The 22,537-nt window shown below is 40.3% G+C and overlaps 1 protein-coding gene across 7 annotated transcripts in view; it reads right to left on the reverse strand.

The window, feature by feature from the left end:
- Positions 1-3,533: 3,533 nt before the first annotated feature.
- Positions 3,534-22,537, reverse strand: part of PTPN12 (protein tyrosine phosphatase non-receptor type 12) — a 103,423-nt gene continuing 84,419 nt past the window's right edge. For 3 of the 7 annotated variants that reach the window (XM_032761246.2, XM_032761248.2, XM_032761250.2), the window contains exons 13-18: positions 15,404-16,374; positions 11,058-11,135; positions 7,762-7,829; positions 6,564-6,594; positions 4,878-4,985; positions 3,534-4,386 (exon numbers count right to left, since the gene is read on the reverse strand). In XM_032761246.2, the coding sequence (XP_032617137.1) occupies positions 4,325-4,386; positions 4,878-4,985; positions 6,564-6,594; positions 7,762-7,829; positions 11,058-11,135; positions 15,404-16,374 (1,318 nt within the window). In that variant the 3' untranslated portion in view covers positions 3,534-4,324. Of the gene's footprint in view, positions 4,387-4,851; positions 4,986-6,563; positions 6,595-7,761; positions 7,830-11,057; positions 11,136-12,304; positions 12,386-15,403; positions 16,375-22,537 lie in introns of those variants that run through there. The other 4 variants (XM_032761247.2, XM_058425384.1, XM_058425389.1 and 1 more) reach the window with 4 other exon arrangements.

Here is a 22,537-nt window from a genome sequence, read left to right on the forward strand (position 1 = left end):
ATAAAGTAAAAAACACTTTGTGAAAAATGGCTCCCAAAAGAAAGCTAACTGATAGTACTTACAGTGGAAAGAGAGATTTTTTCTTTTTTTTTTTTTTTTTGAGATGGAGTTTCACTATTGTTGCCCAGGCTGAAGTGCAATGGCGAGATCTCAGCTCACTGCAACCTCCGCCTCCTGGGTTCAAGTGATTCTCCCGCCTCAGCCTCCCGAGTAACTGGGATTACAGGCATGTGCCACCACGCCTGGCTAATTCTGTATTTTTAGTAGAGACAGGGTTTCTCCATGTTGGTCAGGCTGGTCTCGAACTACCGACCTCAGGTGATCCGCTCGCCTCAGCCCCCCGAAGTGCTGGGATTACAGGTGTGTAAGAAAAAAATAGGTACAAAATTGCTAAATTTAGGGTATGTATTATATTCAGTTTTAGTTGATACTACCCAACAGTATCTGCTTCAGACTTGAACAGGTAATTCACAGAAGAGTATATCCACATGGTCATATGCATGTGAAAAGCTGCTCAACCTCACTAATTATCAAAGAAATAGACATTCAAGTAAGGCAATACCACTACATACCCATTAGAATGGCTAAAATGAAAAGTACTGACCATATCAAGTGTTAGCGAGGATTTTAACAATTAGAAAAATCAATTTAGAAAACTAGCAGTATGTACTAAACCTGGAATATATACGCAAACTCTGTGATCTCAAAATTCCACTCCTTAATATATATCCAACAGATATATGTGCACGTGTGTGCCAAAACATACATGCACGGCTGACACAGTGGCTCAGATCTGTAATCCTAGCACTTTGGGAGGCCGAGGCAGGAGAATCACTTAAGGCCAGGAGTTTAAGACTAATCTGGGCAATATAGTGAGACTTTTTTTTTTTTTTGATTCGGAGTCTCACTCTGTCGCCCAGGCTGGAGTGCAGTGGTGTGATCTCAGCTGACTGCAAGCTCTGCCTCCCAGGTTCAAGCGATTCTCCTGCCCCAGCTTCCTGAGTAGCCGGGACTACAGGTGCCCACCACCAAGCTCAGCTAATTTTTTGGTATTTTTAGTAGAGACGGGGGTTTCACCGTTTTAGACAGGATAGTCTTGATCTCCTGACCTCGTGATCCGCCCACCTTGGCCTCCCAAAGTGATGGGATTACAGGCGTGAGCCTGGCCCATAGTGAGACTTTTATTTTCTACAGAAAATAAACAAAATTAGCCAGGTGTAGTGGTGTGTGCTTGTAGTCCCAGCTACTTGGGAGGCTGACGTGGGAGGATCACTTGAGCCCAGGTGGTCAAGGCTGCAGTAAGCTCACACCACTGAACTACAGCCTAGGTGACAGAATGAGACCCTATCTCAAAAAACAAAGAACAAATAACTGCTACACATATGAAAATGAACAAATTTCAGAAGCCTAAGGGGGTGGCTTCTCAGTTGCAGATACTGTTCTACTGTTTGACCTAGGCAGTGGTCACACTCACATAGGTGATGTTCTTTATGATGATAATATCATTTTTTTCTTTTTTTTTTTTTGAGATGGAGTTTTGCTCTTGTTGCCCAGGCTGGATTGCAATGGCGTGATCTCGGCTCACCGCAACCTCCGCCTCCCAGGTTCAAGCAATTCTCCTGCCTCAGCCTCCCAAGTAGTTGGGATTACAGGCATGCACCACTACGCCCGGCTAATTTTGTATTTTTAGTAGAGACGGGGTTTCTCCATGTTGAGGCTGGTCTCGAACTCCTGACCTCAGGTGATCCCCCCGTCTCAGCCTCCCAGTGCTGGGATTACAGGCGTGAGCCACTGCGCCTGGTGATTAATACGATTTTTGCATACTTCTGAATACATGTATACTTCAGTGAAGGTATTCCAAGAAACCCCATCCCAACCACAATAATCCTTATGATTTTAGTACTCTACGATAACTCATCAAGTGTGTGAAGGGGCTAAAATTTTTTTCAGTTATGCTTTTATTTCAGTTTACATTGTATTAGGAATAGATCTATTACAAGAGTGTCTGTGTCTTGAGAATGTCAAGCATCCACTGTATCACCACTTCCTTATTACCAAAGCATACAGAAAATTTTCAAATTCTAAGGGATTGGCCAGGTGTGGTGGCTCACGGCTGTAATCCCAGCACTTTCGGAGGCCGAGGCGGGCAGATCATCTGAGGTCAGGAGTTCGAGACCAGCCTGGCCAACATGGCAAAACACTGTCTCTACTAAAAATACAAAAATAATTAGCTGGGCTTGGTGGTGGGCACCTGGAAGCCCAGCTACTAAGGAGGCTGAGGCAGGAGAACTGCTTGAACCCAGGAGGCAGAGGATGCAGTGAGCCGAGATTGCACCATTGCACTCCAGCCTGGGCAACAAGAGCAAAGTTCCGTCTCAAAAAAAAAAAAAGAAAAATCCTAAGGGATCAATAGGGATCAACATGAAGACCAGTTAGCTTTAAAACAAATTTAACATGAAATTGTAGTATTACTTTCTCCTCCACAACAATCCCCCTTCTACTCATATAAGGTTTTCCATGTACTTTAGTTTCACAATTTCTTCAATCTTTTGCATGCAGAGGGAAAATACAGATATCCAACAATTCCAATCTACAGTTGTCAAAATTCAGACTTAGTATTGAGGAATGGAATCTGTGCTCCAGTCATGGGATGAGAAGAAACCAGTTCCTGTTCTCAACATCCCCTTGGTTTGGTTTTCTTTTCTTTTTTTTTGAGATGTAGTCTCGCTCTGTTGCCCAAGCTAGAGTGCAGTGGTGCAATCTCAGCTCACTGCAACCTCCATCTCCTTGGTTCAAGCAATTCTCCTGCCTCAGCCTCCTGAGTAGCTGGGATTCCAGGCATGTGCCACCATGCCCAGCTAATTTTTTTGTAATTTTAGTAGAGATGGGGTTTCACCATGTTGGCCAGACTGGTCTTGAACTCCTGACCTCAAGTGATCTGCCTGCCTTGGCCTCCCAAAGGGGTGGAATTACAGGCGTGAGCCACCTGGTCTGGCCCCCTCTGTTGGGCTTTCTACTAGGACTTTGGTAGGCTAATAATGATAAGGATGAGGAATGCCTAGGGGCAATAAATATTTAGAATCGGCAGAGCCATGTTTTTTGCAGAAGGTACTCTCTATTCCTTAATTAAGAGATTAGGCCTGACATGGTGACTCATGCCTGTAATCCCAGCATTTTGAGAGGCCAAGGTAGGTGGATCACCTGCGTTCAGGAGTTTGAGATCAGCCTGGCCAACATGGTGAAACCGTCTCTACTGAAAATACAAAAATTAGCTGGGCGTCGTGGCAGGCTACTTGGAAGGCTGAGACAGGAGAATCACCTGAACCTGGGAAGTGGAGGTTGCAGTGAGCCAAGATGGTACCACTGTACTCCAGCCTGGGTGACAGAGCAATACTCTGTCTAAAAAAAGAAAAAAAAAAAGAAATTAAACCCCATTCACATTCATTTCATACCAAGACTGAGCTAGCAAGAAGGCTGATAGTTAAGTCCAATTTCCTAGGAATGAGAAATGAAAAGCCAAGGCAACAAGTAGGCACTGTAAAATTGTTTGTTTTTTTAATGACAGGTCAAATATCCTGAAACATACATGTATTTTGATAGTCTTCTAATCCCAGTTGAGTTCAAATATTAAAGAAACACACACAAGCTAAGAGAATTCAATATTGTTCCAAGGCACTTACTGAATCTCTGACTAGATGAAAACAGGAACAATTAGGATGAACAATTAGACTGTATATAATATAAAAATAACTTTTTGCTTACAATTTACAAAATGTATTATTATTACAATCTTTGATCTCTGATAACCTGCAAAGCTGGCTGCATGAATCCAGCAAGTTTAAAATTCAGAAACTATTTTCTAAAACTCCAGGGCAAATAATTTACAAATAAAGTACACAAAGATTTAGACCATGCAGAAATTTCTTACATCTTCTGTTAATAATATTTCAACTGCAACTTTATCAAATTATATACCTACTTGCCCTGTACATATACAAAATAACGCATACATGATAAAACAGAAAAAGAGTAGTCCTTAAACTCAATATATCATAAAAGTATTACTACATTAACAGGTCTACAAGCAGCGTGTAACAGGGTTAAGAGACATTAAGGCAATAATACTTGAAGTTTCAAAATAAACCATATGTAATACTTTTTCCTAAGTGTAGTATAAGGCAGGTAGATGGTCCCAGCAAAAAATATTAAGGTAACAATCTACACTGCTGTTAGTCCCACATATTAATGATGGAATACTATAAATCTGGCTTTCAGTGGCACCTGATTTTCCAGTATAACTTAAAGTGTCTTTTAGCTCCCTGAATCATGTCCATTCTGAAGGTGGATCTCTTGGTCCTTTGGGTTTTCCACATCGATTACCAAAACCTACAGTGAAAACACCATAATAACTAGTCAGTGTTCAGAAATACTTTCAAACTACTAAAAACCATGTCCACAGACATTCTCATTTTCTGGAACAAATAAATTTCCACAAGGGAATTTAGAATTTAAGTCAAACAAAACTTGGTAAATGCAAAACAATTGTAAATTTATTTGGAGTAACTGAAAATGATTGCTTCTTTTAAAAATCTTACGCTGGAAATAAAACCAATTTTAGCACAATGTAAGAAAAACATCCATGATAATTTAGTCTTTCCAACATAAAAGATTTTTTTTATATATTGCAGTTTTCTATTTTAGTTTTTAATCTCAATGTGAAATAGAATTAAGTATTTCATTTATTTCATGACTAGTCCAAGCAACTTTGGAAAATCATGTTTTATTCTTGGCAAGTGTCATTTCACAATGGCAAATGAGCTTTTCTCATTCCTGCCAGTGTTAATTACTTACTAAAAATTATTTATTAAACAAATCACCAATATCTGTGGCTTCTGTTGGATTTTCTGATATTTGTTCTCTCTTGTCACTGAAAGTAGGTGGACATTCTGTGCACATCTCGTAGTGAATACCTCCCGCTGGATGATCTAAATAGCAACACAAAGCCTTTGTTAATCACCATCCTTTGTAGCATCATATATATAAAACTCTTTAATTTTTTAAATGTTGGCAGGCATGAAAAGAGAAAATTTTCTCTCCTGGGCACCACAATTTTACAGGTCAAGAACAATATAAATACAAGTGTAGTGAGCACAGAAAATCATGTCAGGTATTATTGTGGTCACACAGAAATCTGCAGTGAGTACTTCTGCAATGTGAGGATTCTCGTTATTCTTATTTCATAAATCTAGGTCTTGACATATTACATTCCCTTAAGGTAGCTATACTATATGCCTATGTTCTAAGGGAATAATTGCAACTGAAATGTCTTTGTATAGAAATCAAAAAGGTCAGGCCAGGCGCGGTGGCTCACGCCTGTAATCCCAGCACTTTGGGAGGCCGAGGCAGGCGGATCACGAGGTCAGGAGATCGAGACCATTCTGGCTAACACGGTGAAACCCCGTCTCTACTAAAAATACAAAAAAATTAGCCGGGCGTGGTGGTGGGCGCCTGTAGTCCCAGCTACTCGGGAGGCTGAGGCAGGAGAATGGTGTGAACCCGGGAGGCGGAGCTTGCAGTGAGCCGAGATCGCGCCACTGCACTCCAGCCTGGGCGACAGAGCAAGACTCTGTCTCAAAAAAAAAAAAAAAAAAAAAAAAAAAATCAACAAGGTCAGGGTTAATTCATGAACTATTTGCACCTTGAAATAACTCTACTTTTTTTTTTTTTTTTTTTTTTTTAAGACGGAGTTTCCCTCTTATTGCCCAGGTTGGAGTGCAATGGTGCAATCTCAGTGCACTGCAACCTCCGCCTCCTGGGTTCAAGGGATTCTCCGGCCTCAGTCTCCCTAGTAGCTGGGATTACAGGCGGATGGCATGTTGCCTAGCTATTTTTTTTTATTTTTAGTAGAGACGGGGTTTCACCATGTTGCTCAAGGCTGGTTTCGAACTCCTGACCTCAGGTGATTGCCTGCCTGGGTCTCCCAAAGTGCTGGGATTATAGGTGTGAGCCACCACGCCAGGCCTAGTAACTCTACTTTTAAAGTTTTACGTGGTTTAGATTGTAGTTTACTCTTTAATTACCAATGTTTAAAATTAGTAACAAAAGATGTTAACTACTACAATTCATTCATTCTTTCACAATTTTATTGGTCTTCACAAATAAATGAAAAAGTACTAAAAGGAAGATTTCTAAAACAATAGGTTTCTACAGAGCCAATTCCATCATGTAGGTAAATTTGGGGCATTTATTTAAGTTGGGATCTAACTTCTAAGTGTTTTTAAAAACAAAATAAAAAACACAAAAATATTTTTTAAAAATCTCTTTCCCATTAGCCTGTAACTATTGATAGTAAATGCTCCCATGATTTTCCAGATCAATACTACTATCTGGTGGTAATAATTAATTTGGAAGAATTATAGTACAATATTAAGCTTCTAGAAGAGTTGTCCTAGACATTTTCACATACAGAAATAACTAAATAGCATGAACTATGAAGCATGTTATTTTGTAGAAATTAATCAATAAAATCTATAGTGAAAAGGAAAAAAAATATAACAACTTACCACATTTCTCATTTTCAGAGATTATCAAGCCCTACGAGGAAGACATTTAATACCTATTACAATACATTCATTTTATACACAAATAATAGAAAGCTGGGTCTGTTATGGGTATATATCCCAAGAAACCAAGGCCTATCATTTTCAACATCAGAGGAAAAGCAAACGATTGTTTTTTAATTAGGCTTAAAATTTTTAAATGTTACGCTGTTTCTACTTGGAGTAAATGTTTCTGGATGAGCACTGAAAAGCATGGGCTACTGCATGAAGGAACATACAGCTGTGTTTTGCCAGCCACTATTACTAATTATATCATTATTGTATTTTATATGTCAATTAAACTATATCATGTCTTAAAATCAAATATAAGATGTAGCCAAATTTCAGAGATATTAAAGTGTGGGAGAAAATATAAAAAGTATTAATGTTAATAAAAAATGTTATCTCCTATGGACAAATTTGTTGTTGTTGAGACAGGGTCTCACTCTGTCACTCAGGCTAGAGTACAGTGGTGTGATCATGGCTCACTGCTGCCTTGACCTCTGGGACCCAAGCAATCCTCCCATCTCAGCCCCCCAAAAAGCTGGGACCACAGACATGCGCCACCACGCCTGGCTAATTTTAAAAATTTTTGTAGAAATAAGGTCTCCCCATGTTGCTCAGGATGGTCTTGAACTCCTGGGCTCAAGTGATCCTTCTGCTTGGCCTCCCAAAGTGCTGTGATTACAGACATGAGCCACCATGCCACGCCCTCAAAATATTTAACTGCCAAAACATTTCTTGAATGTCAAAGAAATGCAGGTAGCCAGAAAAAAAAAGAAGCGACTATGTGCCTAGTGTTATAATGGGAAGCATCTAGAAATGTAAGAAAGAATTAGGACCCTGAAAATAGTAACTCTTATTTCATTCATAGCTTCAAAATTATTTGAAACATGACATAATTTACATATCTCAAAAACAGCTTCAGAAAACAATACTTTAAAGTGATAGCTGTATGTAGATCAGGTTATCCTTTTAAAAAATTTCAGACCCTACCTTTTATATGGGCTTTTCATCTGAAATCTTAGCATAAGAAATGCTGATCAAAAATTACAAACTATATTTAACGATCTTAAGATGACAGCTATTTCAACAACTGCAAGATTAGTTAACAAGAGTAGAAATGTTAAGCTATAACTGTTCCAATTCCAAAAGGACTCACTTCAGACTTTTTTTGTTCAGATCGTTCCTGACTTTGAAGTTCACTCCATTCCGATCTTGTAGGTGTATCTGAGAAAAATGAAATCTTACCGTTATTAACACCTTGAATTTTTGAAATTTCTTTGCATTAAATACAAAAAACAGATCCTAAAGATTTTAGAAACTATCACGCCCACAAAAAGTTTGTAGTTTCTGGGTAAGCATATTTCTGAAGTTTCTAAAAAAAAATTGTAGTTTCTATTAATTCGAGAACATTCTTTTATGTTTCCTTCCTTCAAAACCTAAGTAAATAAATTCAGTCAGCAGAGTTTATTATAGTCTATAGATAATGTGACAGACAAGTGAAGTATACTGCTTAATCTACAGATAATGTGACAGACTTAGACAAGTGAAGTATACCGCTTCATTGTTTTCAACATTCTTTTCAGTTGTTGAGACAGGGTCTCACTCTGTTGACCAGGCACAATCTCGGCTCACTGCAGCCTCAACCTCCCAGGCTCAGGCAATCTTCCCATCTCAGCTTCTTGAGTAGCTGGGACTATAGGTGCATACCACCTCACCTGGCTAATTTTTGATTTTACACAGACAGGGTTTTGCCATGTTGCCCAGGCTGGTCTCAAACTCCTAGGGCAACATGCAACAGAGATCCACCTGCCTTGGCCTCCCAAAGTGCTGGGATCACAGGCCTAAGCCACTGTGCTCGGCTCTTCAACATTTATCTTAAAGTCAGTCAAAATTCACTTTGGGAGGCCGAGGCAGGCAGATCACTTGAGGTCAGGAGTTCAAGACCAGCCTGGCCAACATGGTGAGACCCTATCTCTAATAAAAAAAAAATAGAAAAAAAAATTAGTTGGGAGTGATGGTGCATGCCTCTAATCGCAGCTACTCAGGAGGCTGAGGCAGGAGAACAGCTTGAGCCCAGATCGTGCCACTGCACTCCAGCCTGAGTGATAGAGTGGAACTCCATCTCAAAATAAAACAAAATGAGGCTGGGCGTGGTGGCTCACACCTGCAATCCCAGCACTTTAGGAGGCTGAGGTGGGTGGATCACGAGGTCAGGAGATGGAGACCATCCTGGCTAATGTGGTGAAACCCTGTCTCTACTAAAAAAAATACAAAAAAATTAGCCAGGTGTGGTGGCAGGCACCTGTAGTCCCAGCTACGTGGGAGGCTGAGGCAGGAGAATGGTGTGAACCCGGGAGGTGGAGCTTGCAGTGAGCCGAGATCATGCCACTGTACTCCAGCCGGGGCGACAGAGCGAGACTCCGTCTCAAAAAAATAAATAAATAAATAAAAAATAAATAAAACGAAACAAAAGAAAAATCAGTCAAAATTAATATATTGGTAAAATGTACTTAGACTAGTGAGCACCTCCACTGAGCATGAGACACTGTAAATACAATCAAGCTGCTTCTGCACTGTTTTTTAGAGGATTAATAGGGAGAAGTATATTATCAATGTTTTAAAGTATCATCACTTTCTCCCAGTTCTGGTACGCCAGTGGTCTTTTTTTTTTTCTTCCCCAGACGGGGTCTCACTCTGTTACCCAACTGGAGTACAGTGGTGCAATCATGGCTCACTGCAGCCTCCAACTCCAGGGATCAAGCAATCCTTCTTCTTCAGCCTCCTCAGTAGCAAGGACTACAGGCAAATGCCACCGCGCCTGGCTAATTTTTTGTTATTATTATTATTTTTTGAGATGTTTTTTGCTCTTGTTGCCCAGGCTGGAATGCAATGGCGTGGTCTCAGCTCACTGCAACCTCTGCATCCTTGGTTCAAGCAATTCTCCTGCCTCAGCCTCCCAAGCAGCTGGGATTACAGGTGCCCACCACCACAACTGGATAGTTATTTTATTTTTAGATGAGACGAGGTATCACTGTGTTGCCCAGGCTGGTCTCAAACTCTTAGGCTCAAGCAATCCTCGCGCCTTGGACTCCCAAAGTGCTGCGATTACAGGTATGAGCCAATGTGCCCAGTCTACTCCAGTGGTGTTAAATCTTTCAGTTACCACCAATCCAGTGATGCCCACCCAACAGAAATGTTTACTGACCTAAACCTAAGGAAAGCAATTAATGTTTTTGTAAATAAGTGCTACTTTTTTTTTTTTTTTTGAGATGGAGTCTTGCTCTGTCGCCCAGACTGGAGTGCAGTGGCATAGTCTCGGCTTACTGCAACCTCCGCCTCCCGGGTTCAAGCAATTCTCCTGCCTCAGCCTGCCCAGCAGCTGGGACTACCGGTGCATGCCACCATGCACAGCTGATTTTTTGTATTTCTAGTAGAGACAGGGTTTCACTGTGTTAGCCAGGATGGTCTCAATCTCCTGACCTTGTGATCTGCCCACCTCGGTCTCCCAAAGGGGCAGGATTACAGGTGTGAGCCAATAAGTGCTACTTTTAATGAATGAAAATATACCAGATTGCAAATACATTTATAATTGCTTTTCTTTTTTTTTTTTTTGAGATGCAGTTTCGCTCTTGTTGCCCAGGTTGGAGTGCAATGGTGTGATCTCAGCTCACTGCAATATCCACCTCCCAGGTTCAAGCAATTCTCCTGCCTCAGTCTCCCAAGTAGGTGGGACTACAGGAATGCGCCACCACGCCCCGCTAATTTTGTATTTTTAGTAGAGATGGGGTTTCTCCATGTTGGTCAGGCTGGTCTTGAACTCCTGACCTCAGGTGATCAGTACATCTCAGCCTCCCAAGGTGCTGGGATTACAGGTATGAGCCACTGCACCTGGCTTTGTAATTGCATTTATTTATTTATTTACTTTTTGAGACGGAGTCTTGCCCTTCGCCCAGGCTGGAACGCAATGGCGCAATCTCGGCTCACTGCAACCTCCAACTCCCAGGTTCAAGTCATTCTCCTGCCTCAGCCTTTCAAGTAGCTAAGATTATAGGCATCCGCCACCGTGCCCAGCTAATTTTTATATTTTTAGTAGAGACGGGGTTTCACCATGTTGGCCAGGCTGGTCTCCAACTCCTGACCTCAGGTGATCCACCCGCCCAGGCCTCCCAAAGTGCTAGGATCACAGACTTGAGCCACCATGCCCAGCCTATAATTACATTTAAATGAATTCTGATATCTAACATAAATGCAGTAATTTCTATCGATCTTAGCAAGTAAAAAATATCATTTAAAAGCATTTTTCAAACAAAGAATTAAAAGCATGTCAACATCAATTTACTTGTTTTTGAATTTAATTATGCAGCACAATAGCTAATAGATTAAAATCAGGCATGTTTTTCAGAGTTTATTATTAGAATATGAAGTAAATGTAAAAGCAAAAGAGCCACTCACTATGTTCACTTGCTAACACAAAAGATTCAGGAGTTCTTTCAGGTAGGGGAGGAGGTGAATCTTCACTAACATCAACATCTAAATTAAACACATAAAAATTTAGACAAATTAACATGTCATCTAAACAAAATCAGAGAGCTTTCTTGACATCCTAAAAATTCCTGTCACAAGTATCTAGATCAGTTTTTAAAAATGCAAAAAAATGCAAGAAACCTTTTCCCCTCAACTCATTATCAAGAATTATGATGCTTATTGACCAAAGATACTGTATACAGAAAACGACTCTCTCCCATGACTTTCCTGCCACTCTACAGACATCATTCAGTTCTCCAAGCCTGAAGGGAATCTTCAGTAGAGAAGTCAGCTGGCAAGTGACTTCTCTACTGAGCTTACTGATGATGCTTTGTGTCCAAAAAGGAAAGCTTTGGTCATTTGCATTATGAAACACCTAAGCCAGTGTTTCCCAAACAGGATTCAATTGCTTAACACCTTTCATGATTTTTGCCATACTATGTAACATGTGTCCTATTCACTTTTAAAATCTGACTCATTTTAAACTTAACTGTGTACCTCAGTCATGTCTTAAACAGCAATAACTGAAATAACATTGGAAATACTAGTTATTTTTCCAAAACAGATAAAGATACAGCTATTAAGGTTTTTAAAAAAATCTTCATTTATTTATTGCTAAAGATTTTGTGTACAGTGGCACATGGCTGTACTTTGAGAATGCTGACTGAAGCTATATACAGGTTTTTCACTAGCAAAAACAAAATTAGCTCTTGGGAAAGACAGTGCATTAAGTAAGCCTCACTGGTTAGCTTCATTATGGCTTAAGGTAAATGAGTGTATTTGATCTTTTGAGTTTTCACTGGAGGCATAGAAAGAAAATATGAGGATACAATTCTGTGTGTGAACTCTCAGGCTGGGGAGGGTGGGATAAAGAAAAAGAAATGCGACGGTCCTATATTATTTTGTCTTGAGCCTTGCCCATTTTTCTTAAATGAACACACAGTTCTGCCATGATACTCTGCTATTTTACCACACCTGTTGGCTATGCATAAGTCTTGTGAATTTTCAACACGCATGAGGTGAGTATGATGGCTTTTGTCCCTCCTACATTTAGTTAGCTGGAGACACAAGAAAATACAGCTTCTGGGTCCTCCTGAAAGAAGAGTTCCAGTCCAATACTTGATACATCTACCAAGAGTACCAGAACTCTCTCTTGCCACTAAAGAACTATCTACCTTATCCAGCAGTGGTAGTCTGAGTCATCACCATATGTCTCCTTGCCCTCTTGCTACTAACAGCGCACAGTGAAGAGATGGCTGTTGGAAGGAAGGGACACATCATCTTGGCATTCTGGTACCATTTCTTAAATTAAATGAACAAAACAAAAAGGGCAGTTCAGCCCTTTTTCTATCAGTTATCTTCCAGAAACTCTGTGCTTTTTCTCTCATGGCAGTTCTCACCCTTAAAAACTTTTATTTTCTAAGTGTGGCCCTTGCTTTGCAAATGCATGTTTCTCCCTGGAACTTTGGATTGCCTTTCCTGTTAAAAACTTTTGTTTTAGAGGTTATCCAACCAGATATTGCATATTTTACGTAGGCTTTTGCAAATCATACACTGTATGGGGCCTTCTGTAGTTGAATCTGAGAAATCTTTCAGGAGTCCTAAGTCAAGACTGAAATTAGAATTGATAGCTAAGAATTTTTGTCAGGCAGTAACTTATGCAAACTTTTTTTTAGGTATCAATACAAAATTATTCCATTACAGTCATGCACTACATAACGACGTTTTCATCAACAAGACCGCATAAACAACAGTGGTCCTGTAAGATTATGATACCACATTTTTACTGTACCTTTTCTACGTTTAGATACGCAAATACTTACCATTGTGTTACAATTGTTCAGTACAGTAATATGCTATACAAGTTTGTAGCCCAGGAACAAGAAGTTACACCGTATGGGCCAGATGTGTAGTATATACTATACCATCTAGGCTTGTGTAAATACATTCTATGACATTCACACAATGGCAAAATTGCCTAATGACATATTTTTCTTAGAACATATCCCTGCCACTAAGAAATGTATGACTGTAATTCACTAACAAGTTCTAGGACCAACAACCCCCCAAAACTCTAATTCTGGTGCCAATGGTTCTATAAGATAATGATCTACAAAGGAAATAATAATCTATAAGGTAAATAAACAAACTATAAAGTAAACAATCTATATGGTAAATATTTGGCAACACATTAAAAATAAGACTACTTGTAGTTATGCTGCAACAAAGAACATTTACACACAAGAAAATCTTCAGTTAATATCAAACCAATAACATAGTTAAGGTTGAGTAAAAAGAAACCAGAAATCACATGTATAGTGATTTTTGCTTTGAAATACAAAATCAAACAAACAGAAATGAGCTGGCACATAGTAGGGTGCTTTTAGCTATATCTTACTCTTTTTTTTTTTTTTTGAGACAGGGTCTCCCTCTGTTGTCCAGGCAGAGTGCAGGGACGCAATTATGGCTCACTGCAGCCTTGAGCTCCTAGGCTCAAGTGATCTTCCTACCTCAGCCTCCAGAGTAGCTGGGACCACAAGTGTGCACCACCACGCCCGACTAGTTTTTTATCTTTCGTAGAGATTGGGTGTCATTATGTCACCCAGACTGGTTATGAACTCCTGGGCTCAAGTGAACTTCCTACCTCAGCCTCCCAAAGTGCTGGGATTACAGGCATGAGCCACCAACAGACTCGTCATGTAGTAGTAACTTTTAATGAGCATATCATATCATACATCTTTCTGGCTCTGACCAAATCCTATTTCCAGCAATGGTTTTTTGTTTTTAAAAAAAAAAACAATAAAACTTCCTAGGTATAATACCACATGCTTGATATACTAAAAGCCCAAAATGAAAATTTCTTATCTACATATTTTCTTATATACTTACAGCTGGGCAGTTATATTTCAAATTCTGAAGTTGAGGAACAAAAGACATTAGCAATTTAAAATTATGGTAAACTGGTAAAGTAATATCTATTATACTATTCATTATCTTCTAAAGATCCTTCAAATAAAACAAAGACAAATCAAGAAAAGAGAATTCTGTAATTTAAGCAAATAGTTTAACACTGTCACCTGGCTGGGCGCCTGTAATCCCAGCACTTTGGGAGGCCGAGGTGGGCGGATCACGAGGTCAGGAGATCGAAACCATCCTGGCTAACACGGTGAAACGCTGTCTCTACTAAAAATACAAAAAATTAGCTGGGCATGGTGGCGCATGCCTGTATTCCCAACTACTCGGGAGGATGAGGCAGGAGAATTGCTTGAACCTGGGAGGCAGAGGTTGCAGTGAGCTGAGATTGTGCCACTGCACTCCAGCCTGGGTGACAGTGCAAGACTCAAAAAAAGAAAAAAAAAAAAAAAATCTTTGAGTGCAAGTCAAAAAAAAAAAAAAAAAAATCTTTCAAGGTCACAGTACTTATTTTGCCTGCACATTATAAATACCAGTCTGTATGTGTCACTACCAAAGTTCACTGATAGGTAAGTGACCGCTGATAATATATCAATAAACAGCTTTCAAATTTATATGTTTACTCTCAACTTTAGGGTCTGTTTAAGATGGTAGCCATCATTACTTTCAACAGATCAAAGAGGAGTTTCAAGAAGCAATAATACACTTTGGGAACTGAGTGCATGCATTGTCTTGAAATGCTAAGAGTGCTAAAAAAATAATAATTCTTTAAATAATAGCTTTGATGAGTAGGTATGCATATAGCCCACTCACTACTGAATTGAGCAGTTTGCAGTATTGTTTCTGGGTTAAACTCAGGGTTGGAAGCAGCCATATTTGGAAGCATTTGTGAAGATAGTAAAAACAAACAAAAAAATGTAATCTGTAGTTAAAGGAACAGTAAAAAGTAACTAAATATTTAGGAGAAACATGAGTGACATTATATGGCCAATCAAGACATTCTACAGTATTTTTGCCACTGTTATTTTAAGTGATTCTTCCCTGAATTATTTCTAATTATTCAGTCAGATAAATTTTTGACCGATACAAAAACACTAAGATCTATAATACAGAAGAAGAAAATAAGTTATCCAGTTATAACTACTAAAATATTTTAGAAACACAAAACCCAGTAATATAATGTGACCAAATTGTTAACAATAAATTAAAAGCTTATATTAAAAAATTAGTATCTAAGACAGATTTTGCTGTAGGTTCTACGGTATAGTGTGGAATAAAACATAATAAATCAATACAGCTAAAGTGCTTAAAACAGTGACCGGCACATAGTAAAGACATTTAAGTATTTGACACTATATTACCTTTTTCAGCACCTGAATGTATTGTTCCTGCTATATTATGTCTAGCAATGGACATTGGCAATACTTTCCTAGTAGAAATGCTTTCAGTACTAGTGGCAGCAGAAACTGTGGCACTTGCTGTTGAAATATTAGTTTTATTCTGGGTCACAGCACCATCAGAGTTTCTTTCATCTGAGTCTGAGTCATCAGAGTGAAGCGGATTAGTAAAACTGAGGGGTGTTCTGAAGAGTGGTGAAGTGTTATCATGATCCACAAGATCAGGTGTTTCAACTTGTGTTGTAGGACTTGGTGTTAAACTCACAGTTTTCATAGTTTGATAGTTGATATCTGAGGAATTGCCTTCAGATAAATCAGGTATGGGCATGGCATTTTCAGGTCCATGAAATGACCACGTTACATGTCCTTTCTCATCAAGAGGCAAGCGGTCTGGCCTTGGAGGTGTGTCTGAATTCTGGGATTCTTCTGGTGGAGTAACTGAAACTTTGTTTGATTGTGTTACACTGCAGTCCACACAAGAATTCTGAGAAGTATCACTGACATTTAGATCTGAACTTAATTCCTGTGGCTTAGAGATTTTATCAGTTATACAAGGTGAAGCAGATTTAATTTTAATTGCATGTCCCCTATTCAAAAGCGTGTTCCCATCAAAACTTTTTGGTCCCTCTTGGAGAGGGACCTTCTTAATCTCAAAACTTAAATTTCGTTCCAATTTTTTATCCATCTGTTCAATTGTTGATTCATTTTTCCCTGGAAGTTCTGCTGATTTACTATAGTTTCTGTTGAGGTCTGCTGAATGTTGTTCTGATGAAACCATATGCAACACTGGCTTTGGATGGTATCTATCATTGTCCTGCCACACAGTAGTGACTGTTGGAAAAGCTGAAGGGGGAGAAGGTGTCAAGATGGGTGGCACTGGATGAGGTTCCGGTGGCTGCAGTATTTCTTCTTTAGCATCCCCTTCAACAAGGCAACTGAAAAACAAACATTTAAAAAGGGCATTTTAAGACTGTTAAACAAGTTGATACCTGAGAATTATGTAGCTAAGACTAGTATATTAAAAGCCATTATAATCTGGCTGTGAATAAAAACTATAGTTTTTCAGACTAAGAAAATTTAATGTTCATCAAGGTAATACACATATACTGTTTAAAAAGTCAAATACAAGACTTTTAATGAAAAACACAGTCTCTGCCTCGCAGCCCTCCTGTGAGCCAGAGGCATCCACTTTCAACTTTTTTTTTTATAGCTGCTTCTAAAATTTACCTCTGTATTTCAGACTATTTCAAAAGTTATTTCTTGATCTTTGTTTCACACATTTTCTACTGACTTCCTACTGTGGAAGTGTCCTTCTCTATCTTTCCAATACTGTTATATTGCAATTTTTCATTACCTCAGTCGTATGACTGCAGATAGTATTCACACCTATGACATCATGATTTCATATCTTTTCTTCTATAGTGCCTTGTTTTCCCCTAATGACTGCCTTGGGTTTCTGATGGCTTAGCTCTCTATGCATCATTAGTTACTCAGCTTTTCTTTTAACTTTCTTGCAGATTGGTATACCTCCTCTCAATAATGACAAGCACACATAGTAACTATCAATACCACAGACATCCTTCTTAGTAACTTTTGGCCTCCTGCTCCAGTGTGGACTACTGGTTCCCTAGTCCACCACAGAGCTAATGTTCTCTCTGGTTTCAGATTCTCCTGTTTCCCAGGTCTCATTTTCCTCTTTCTGGATACACTCCTTTGTTCGGGTGGGTTATACCCTCTAGTTGCCTTTATTTTTTTCCTTAAAGAAATGGGGGCAAGGCACGGTGGCTCACGCCTGTAATCCCAGCACTTTGGGAGGCCAAGGTGGGTGGATCAATTGAGCTCAGGAGTTTGAGACCAGCCTGAGCAACACAGTAAAACCCCATCTCTACTAACACAAAAATTTGCCAGGTGTGGTGGCACACACCTGTAGTCCCAGCTACTTGGGAGGCTGAGGCAGGAGAATTGCTTGAGCCCAGGAGGTGGAGATGGCAGTGAGTTGAGATCACGCCACTGCACTCCAGTCTGGGCGACAGAGCAAGACTGTCTCCAAAAAAACAAAAAAAAGAGAGAGAGAGAGCGAGACAGTGAGAGAGAGAGAGCGAGAGGGGGAGAGGGGGAGAGAGGGGGAGAGGGGGGGAGAGAGAGAGAGAGAGAGAGACGGAGGCTGGGCACTGTGGCTTACTTGAGCCCAGGAGTTCAAGACCAGCCCGGGCAATATAGCAAAACCCTGTGTCTTCAACAAATACAAAAAAATTAACTGGGTGTGGCAGTGCATGCTTGTAGTCCCAGCTACCAGGAAGGCTGAGGTAAGAGGATCACCTGAGCCTGGGGGAGGTCAAGGCTGCAGTGAGCTGTGATCATGCCACTGCACTCCAGCCTGGGTGAAAGAATGAGAAAACACAAACAAGAAGATAGGGTTTACTGTGTTGCCCAGGCTTTGTTGCTTTTTAAGAACTTTATATGAAGCAAACTTCTTGAGGGCTTGTATATTTAACTTTTTGTGTTTTTGTTTTTTTCTTTTGAGATAGAGTCTCGTTCTGTCACCCAGGCTGGAGTGCAGTGGCACCATCTTGGCTTATTGGAACCTCTACCTCCTGGGTTCAAGCAATTCTTGTGCTTCAACCTCCTGAGTAGCTGGGACTATAGGCACATGCCACCACACTTGGCTAATTTTTCTATTTTTAGTAGAGATGGGGTTTTGCCACGTTGGCCAGGCTGGTCTCAAACTCCTGGCCTCAAGTGATTTGCCTGCCTCGGCCCCCGCAAAGTGCTGGGATTACAGGGGTGTGCCACTGTACCCCACCTCAGAGTTTTTGCTTTTTTTTTCCCCCCAGGTGATCAACCTTTTTTTTATGCAACCAGATAATTGGCAGTAATCACATGGTACACCAGGTTTCCCCTTAAAAGAGACTCTGTGGTCCGGGAATGGTGGCTCACGCCTGTAATCCTAGCACTTTGGGAGGCCAAGGCGGGCGGATCACAAGGTCAGGAGATCGAGACCAGCCTAACCAACATGGTGAAACCCCGTCTCTACTAAAAATACAAAAACCTAGTCAGGCATGGTAGCGTGCGCTACTCAGGAAGCTGAGTCAGGAGAATCACTTGATTCGGGAGGCAGAGGTTGCAGTGAAATGAGATCACGCCACTGCACTCCAGCCTAGGTGACATAGCGAGACTCTGTCTCAAAATAAATAAATTAAATAAATAGAGACTCTGTGAAGTTCAGATTCTCTAGACACATTCCCACATTCCTAGAATAGGACATGAGAAGATAAATGACTATCTCCAGAATACTGATCATATTAAAACGACAGCAATACTCTCATAAGATATTCCTATATCTGTTCAGGTTTTACAAGTAGATTTTTTTTTTTTTTTTTTGGAGACAGGGTCCTGCTCTGCCACCTGGGCTGGAGTACAGTTGCACGATTTTGGCTCATTGCAACCTCTGCCTTCAGGGCTTAAGCCATCCTTCCAGTTTAGCCTCCCAAGTAGCTGGGACTACAGGCATGCACTACCACACCTGGCTAAGTTTTATATTTTTTGTAGAGATGTGGTTTTGCCATGTTCATGTTGCCCAGACTGATCTCAAACTCCTGAACTCAAGCAATTCACCTGCCATGTCCTCCCAAAGAGCTGGGATTACAGGTGTGAGGCATTGCACCTGGCCTACAAGTAGGTTCTTAATCTGAAAGAGTAGCTGTCAAATTTTTGCGATCTAAAACAAAAAATAATTGCAGACACCTCCTACAATTTATAAAGCATATGCAAAGACCAATAGGTTATCCTAAGAACATATTATAGTACAAATAGAAAATATGAGTTTTAAAAGGACGAGATAAAATTTTGATATAAATTGAGGTGCATTATTTTCCCTACGTGTACATGATGAGACCACTTTTCCATAATCAGTATTTTATTTACATATTTTTTATTGAGACAGAGTCTCATTCTGTTACCCAGGCTGGAGTGCAGTGGTGCGATCTCGGCTTACTGCAACCTCTGCCTCCCAGGTTCAAGCGAATCTCCTGCCTCAGCCTCACAAGTAGCTGGGATTACAGGCACCAGCCATGATGCCTGGCTGATTTTTTTATTTTTAGTAGAGACAGGGTTTTGCCACGTTGGCCAGGCTGGTCTTAAACTTCTAACCTCAAGTGATCCGCCCTCCTCGGGCTCCCAAAATGCAGGGATTACAGGTGTGAAACACCATGCCCGGCCTCATGACCAGTATTTTACAGATTTACTTGATTAACAAACCCTATATATCCTTAACAGTACCTTTTTCACAGGGTAGTTAGGAAAATTAAATGAGTTAACATCTGAACAACAATTAGAACAGTGCTTGACAGATATCGAGTATGATATATGGGTTTGTTAAGAGTATTTTCAAAGTTTTTAATTTAAAAAAATCTTACTCCAAATTTCAGCATTATTTTTATCTTACTCTAAACCTCAACAAGGTTCTTATGTTGGATGTTCTATAATTTCATAATGTAACTTAAAAAACTATATTTTTTTTAACAATTTTATTTTTATCCATCATATTTGAAACTTGGTGTATACGCTCTATATAAAAATTTATGCCCTTTAATTCTAATACATTTTTTTCTTTTTTTTTTGCTAATTTCTTCTTCCCTACTCTCCTTTTAGACTATTATTAGTTCAGTGACAGATCTTCTAGTTTTGCTTTCTGATTTCCTTATCTTTTCTCTCCTACTTTATCTATTCATTTTCTTGAAATAGTTCCTTATTTTCCAAACTTCTGCTTAATTTTTAAATTTATAGTATTTTAATTTCTTTCTTTCTTTTTTTTTGAGACAAGAGTCTCATTCTGTTGCCCAGGCTGGAGAGCAGTGGCGTGATCTCGACTCACTGTAACCTCCGCCTCCCCCAGGTTCAAGCGATTCTCCTGCCTCAGCCTCCTGAGTAGCTGGGACTAAAGGCACGCACCACCATGCCCAGCTATTTTTTTTTTTTTGTATTTTTAGTAGAGACTGGGTTTCACCATATTGGCCAGGCTGGTCTCGAACTCCTGACCTTGTGATCTGCCCTCCTCAGCCTCCCAAAGTGCTGGGATTACAGGCGTGAGCCGCTGCGCCTGGCCTATATTCTTAATTTCTAAGAGCTTCTTACTTATTACCCACAGTTCTTATTTCGTGGTTGCAGCATTTCTCAATGACTGAGAAAAGTGGACTGTTGTTTCTTTTTTCCCCCATCTTTTCATTTTACTCTGTATTGTCTCCATTTCTTCTGTTTTTCATATTAGAGGCTTCTGTCAAATGCCCAATCATTCCTAGTTCTGTTCACTTTTAAGAACTGGAAGAACTGGGGCCAGGCGCGGTGGCTCACGCTTGTAATCCCAGCACTTTGGGAGGCCGAGGCGGGCGGATCACGAGGTCAGGAGATCGAGACCACGGTGAAACCCCGTCTCTACTAAAAATACAAAAAAATTAGCCGGGCGTGGTGGCGGGCGCCTGTAGTCCCAGCTACTCGGAGAGGCTGAAGCAGGAGAATGGCGTGAACCCAGGAGGCGGAGCTTGTAGTGAGCCGAGATTGAGCCACTGCACTCCAGCCTGGGTGAAAAAGTGAGACTCCACCTCAAAAAAAAAAAAAAAAAAAAAAAAGAACTAGAAGAACTTGAATACTGCTGGGACATGGTGGCTCACACCTGCAATCCCAGCACTTTGGGAGGCCAAAATGGGTGGATCCCTTGAGTTTAAAACTGGCCTAGGTAACATGGAGAAAACCCATCTCTACAAAAAAATACAGAAATCAGCCAGGCGTGGTGGTGTGTGTCTGTAGTTCCAGCTAGTTGGGAGTCTAGGGTGGGAGGTTCAATTGAGTTTGAGGCTGCAGTGAGCCATAATTACACCACTGCACTCCAGCCTGCGCAACAGAGCAAGGCTCTGTCTGAAAACAAAACAAAATAAAACAGAAAGAATTGGAATATTAAAAATGACTGAAAGACATGTACAGTCATGTGATGTTTCAGTCAGTGATGGGCCACACATACCATGGTGGCCCCACAAAGTTATAATGGAGCTGAAAAATTCCCATGAATTTGTAGCAAAATGCATTATTCACATGTTTGTTGTGATGCTGGTATAAACAAAGCTACTATGCTGTCAGTCATATAAAAGCATAGCACATGTAGCTACGTACAGGACATAATCCTTGATAATAATGATAAAGAAAATAGTTATTGGCTTATGTACTTTTTTTTTTTTTTTTGAGAAGGAGTCTTGCTCTGTCACACCCAGGCTAGAGTCCAGTGGCACAATCTTGGCTCACTGCAACCTCCGCTTCCCAGGTTCAAGCAATTCTTTTGCCTCGGCCTCCCAAGTAGCTGAGACTACAGGTGCCTGCCACAACGCCCAGCTAATTTTTGTATTTTTAGTAAACGCAGAGTTTCGCCATGTTGGCCAGGCTGTTCTCGAACTCCCAACCTCAGGTGATCCACCCGCCTTGGCCTCCCAAAATGCTGGGATTACAGGTGTCAGCCACCGTGCCTGGCCATGTACTTACTTTTTGTTGTTAATTTTGAGTGTATTCCTTCTAATTGTTAAAAAATTAGTTAACTGGTAAACAGCTTCAGGCAGGTTCTTCAGGAGGTATTCTAGAAGAGGGCACTGTTATCATAGGGGATGACAGCTCCACGTGTGTTTCTGCCCCTGATAACCTTCCAGCAGGACAAGATGTGGAGATAGAAGGCAGTGATATTGATGATCCTGACCCTGTGTATGCTTAGGCTAATGTGTGTGTGTGTCTTATTTTTAACAAAAAAGTTTAAAAAGTAAAATAATAAATAAAAATAAAATATACACACAACACATATTTTATATATATATATATATGGACTCAAGCAATCCGCCCACCTTAGCCTCCCAAAATGTTGGGATTACAGGCATGAGCCACTATGCCCAGCCAACATGTACTTTATTCTTATTCTTCAGACAGAGTCTTGGCCGGGCGTGGTGGCTCACGCCTGTAATCCCAGCACTTTGGGAGGCCGAGGCGGGCGGATCATGAGGTCAGGAGATCGAGACCATCCTGGCTAACACAGTGAAACCCCGTCTCCACTAAAAACACAAAAATTTA

The sequence above is a fragment of the Hylobates moloch genome, unplaced genomic scaffold (genome assembly GCF_009828535.3).
Source record: "Hylobates moloch isolate HMO894 unplaced genomic scaffold, HMol_V3 SCAFFOLD_1, whole genome shotgun sequence".
NCBI classification, from domain to species: Eukaryota; Metazoa; Chordata; class Mammalia; order Primates; family Hylobatidae; genus Hylobates; species Hylobates moloch.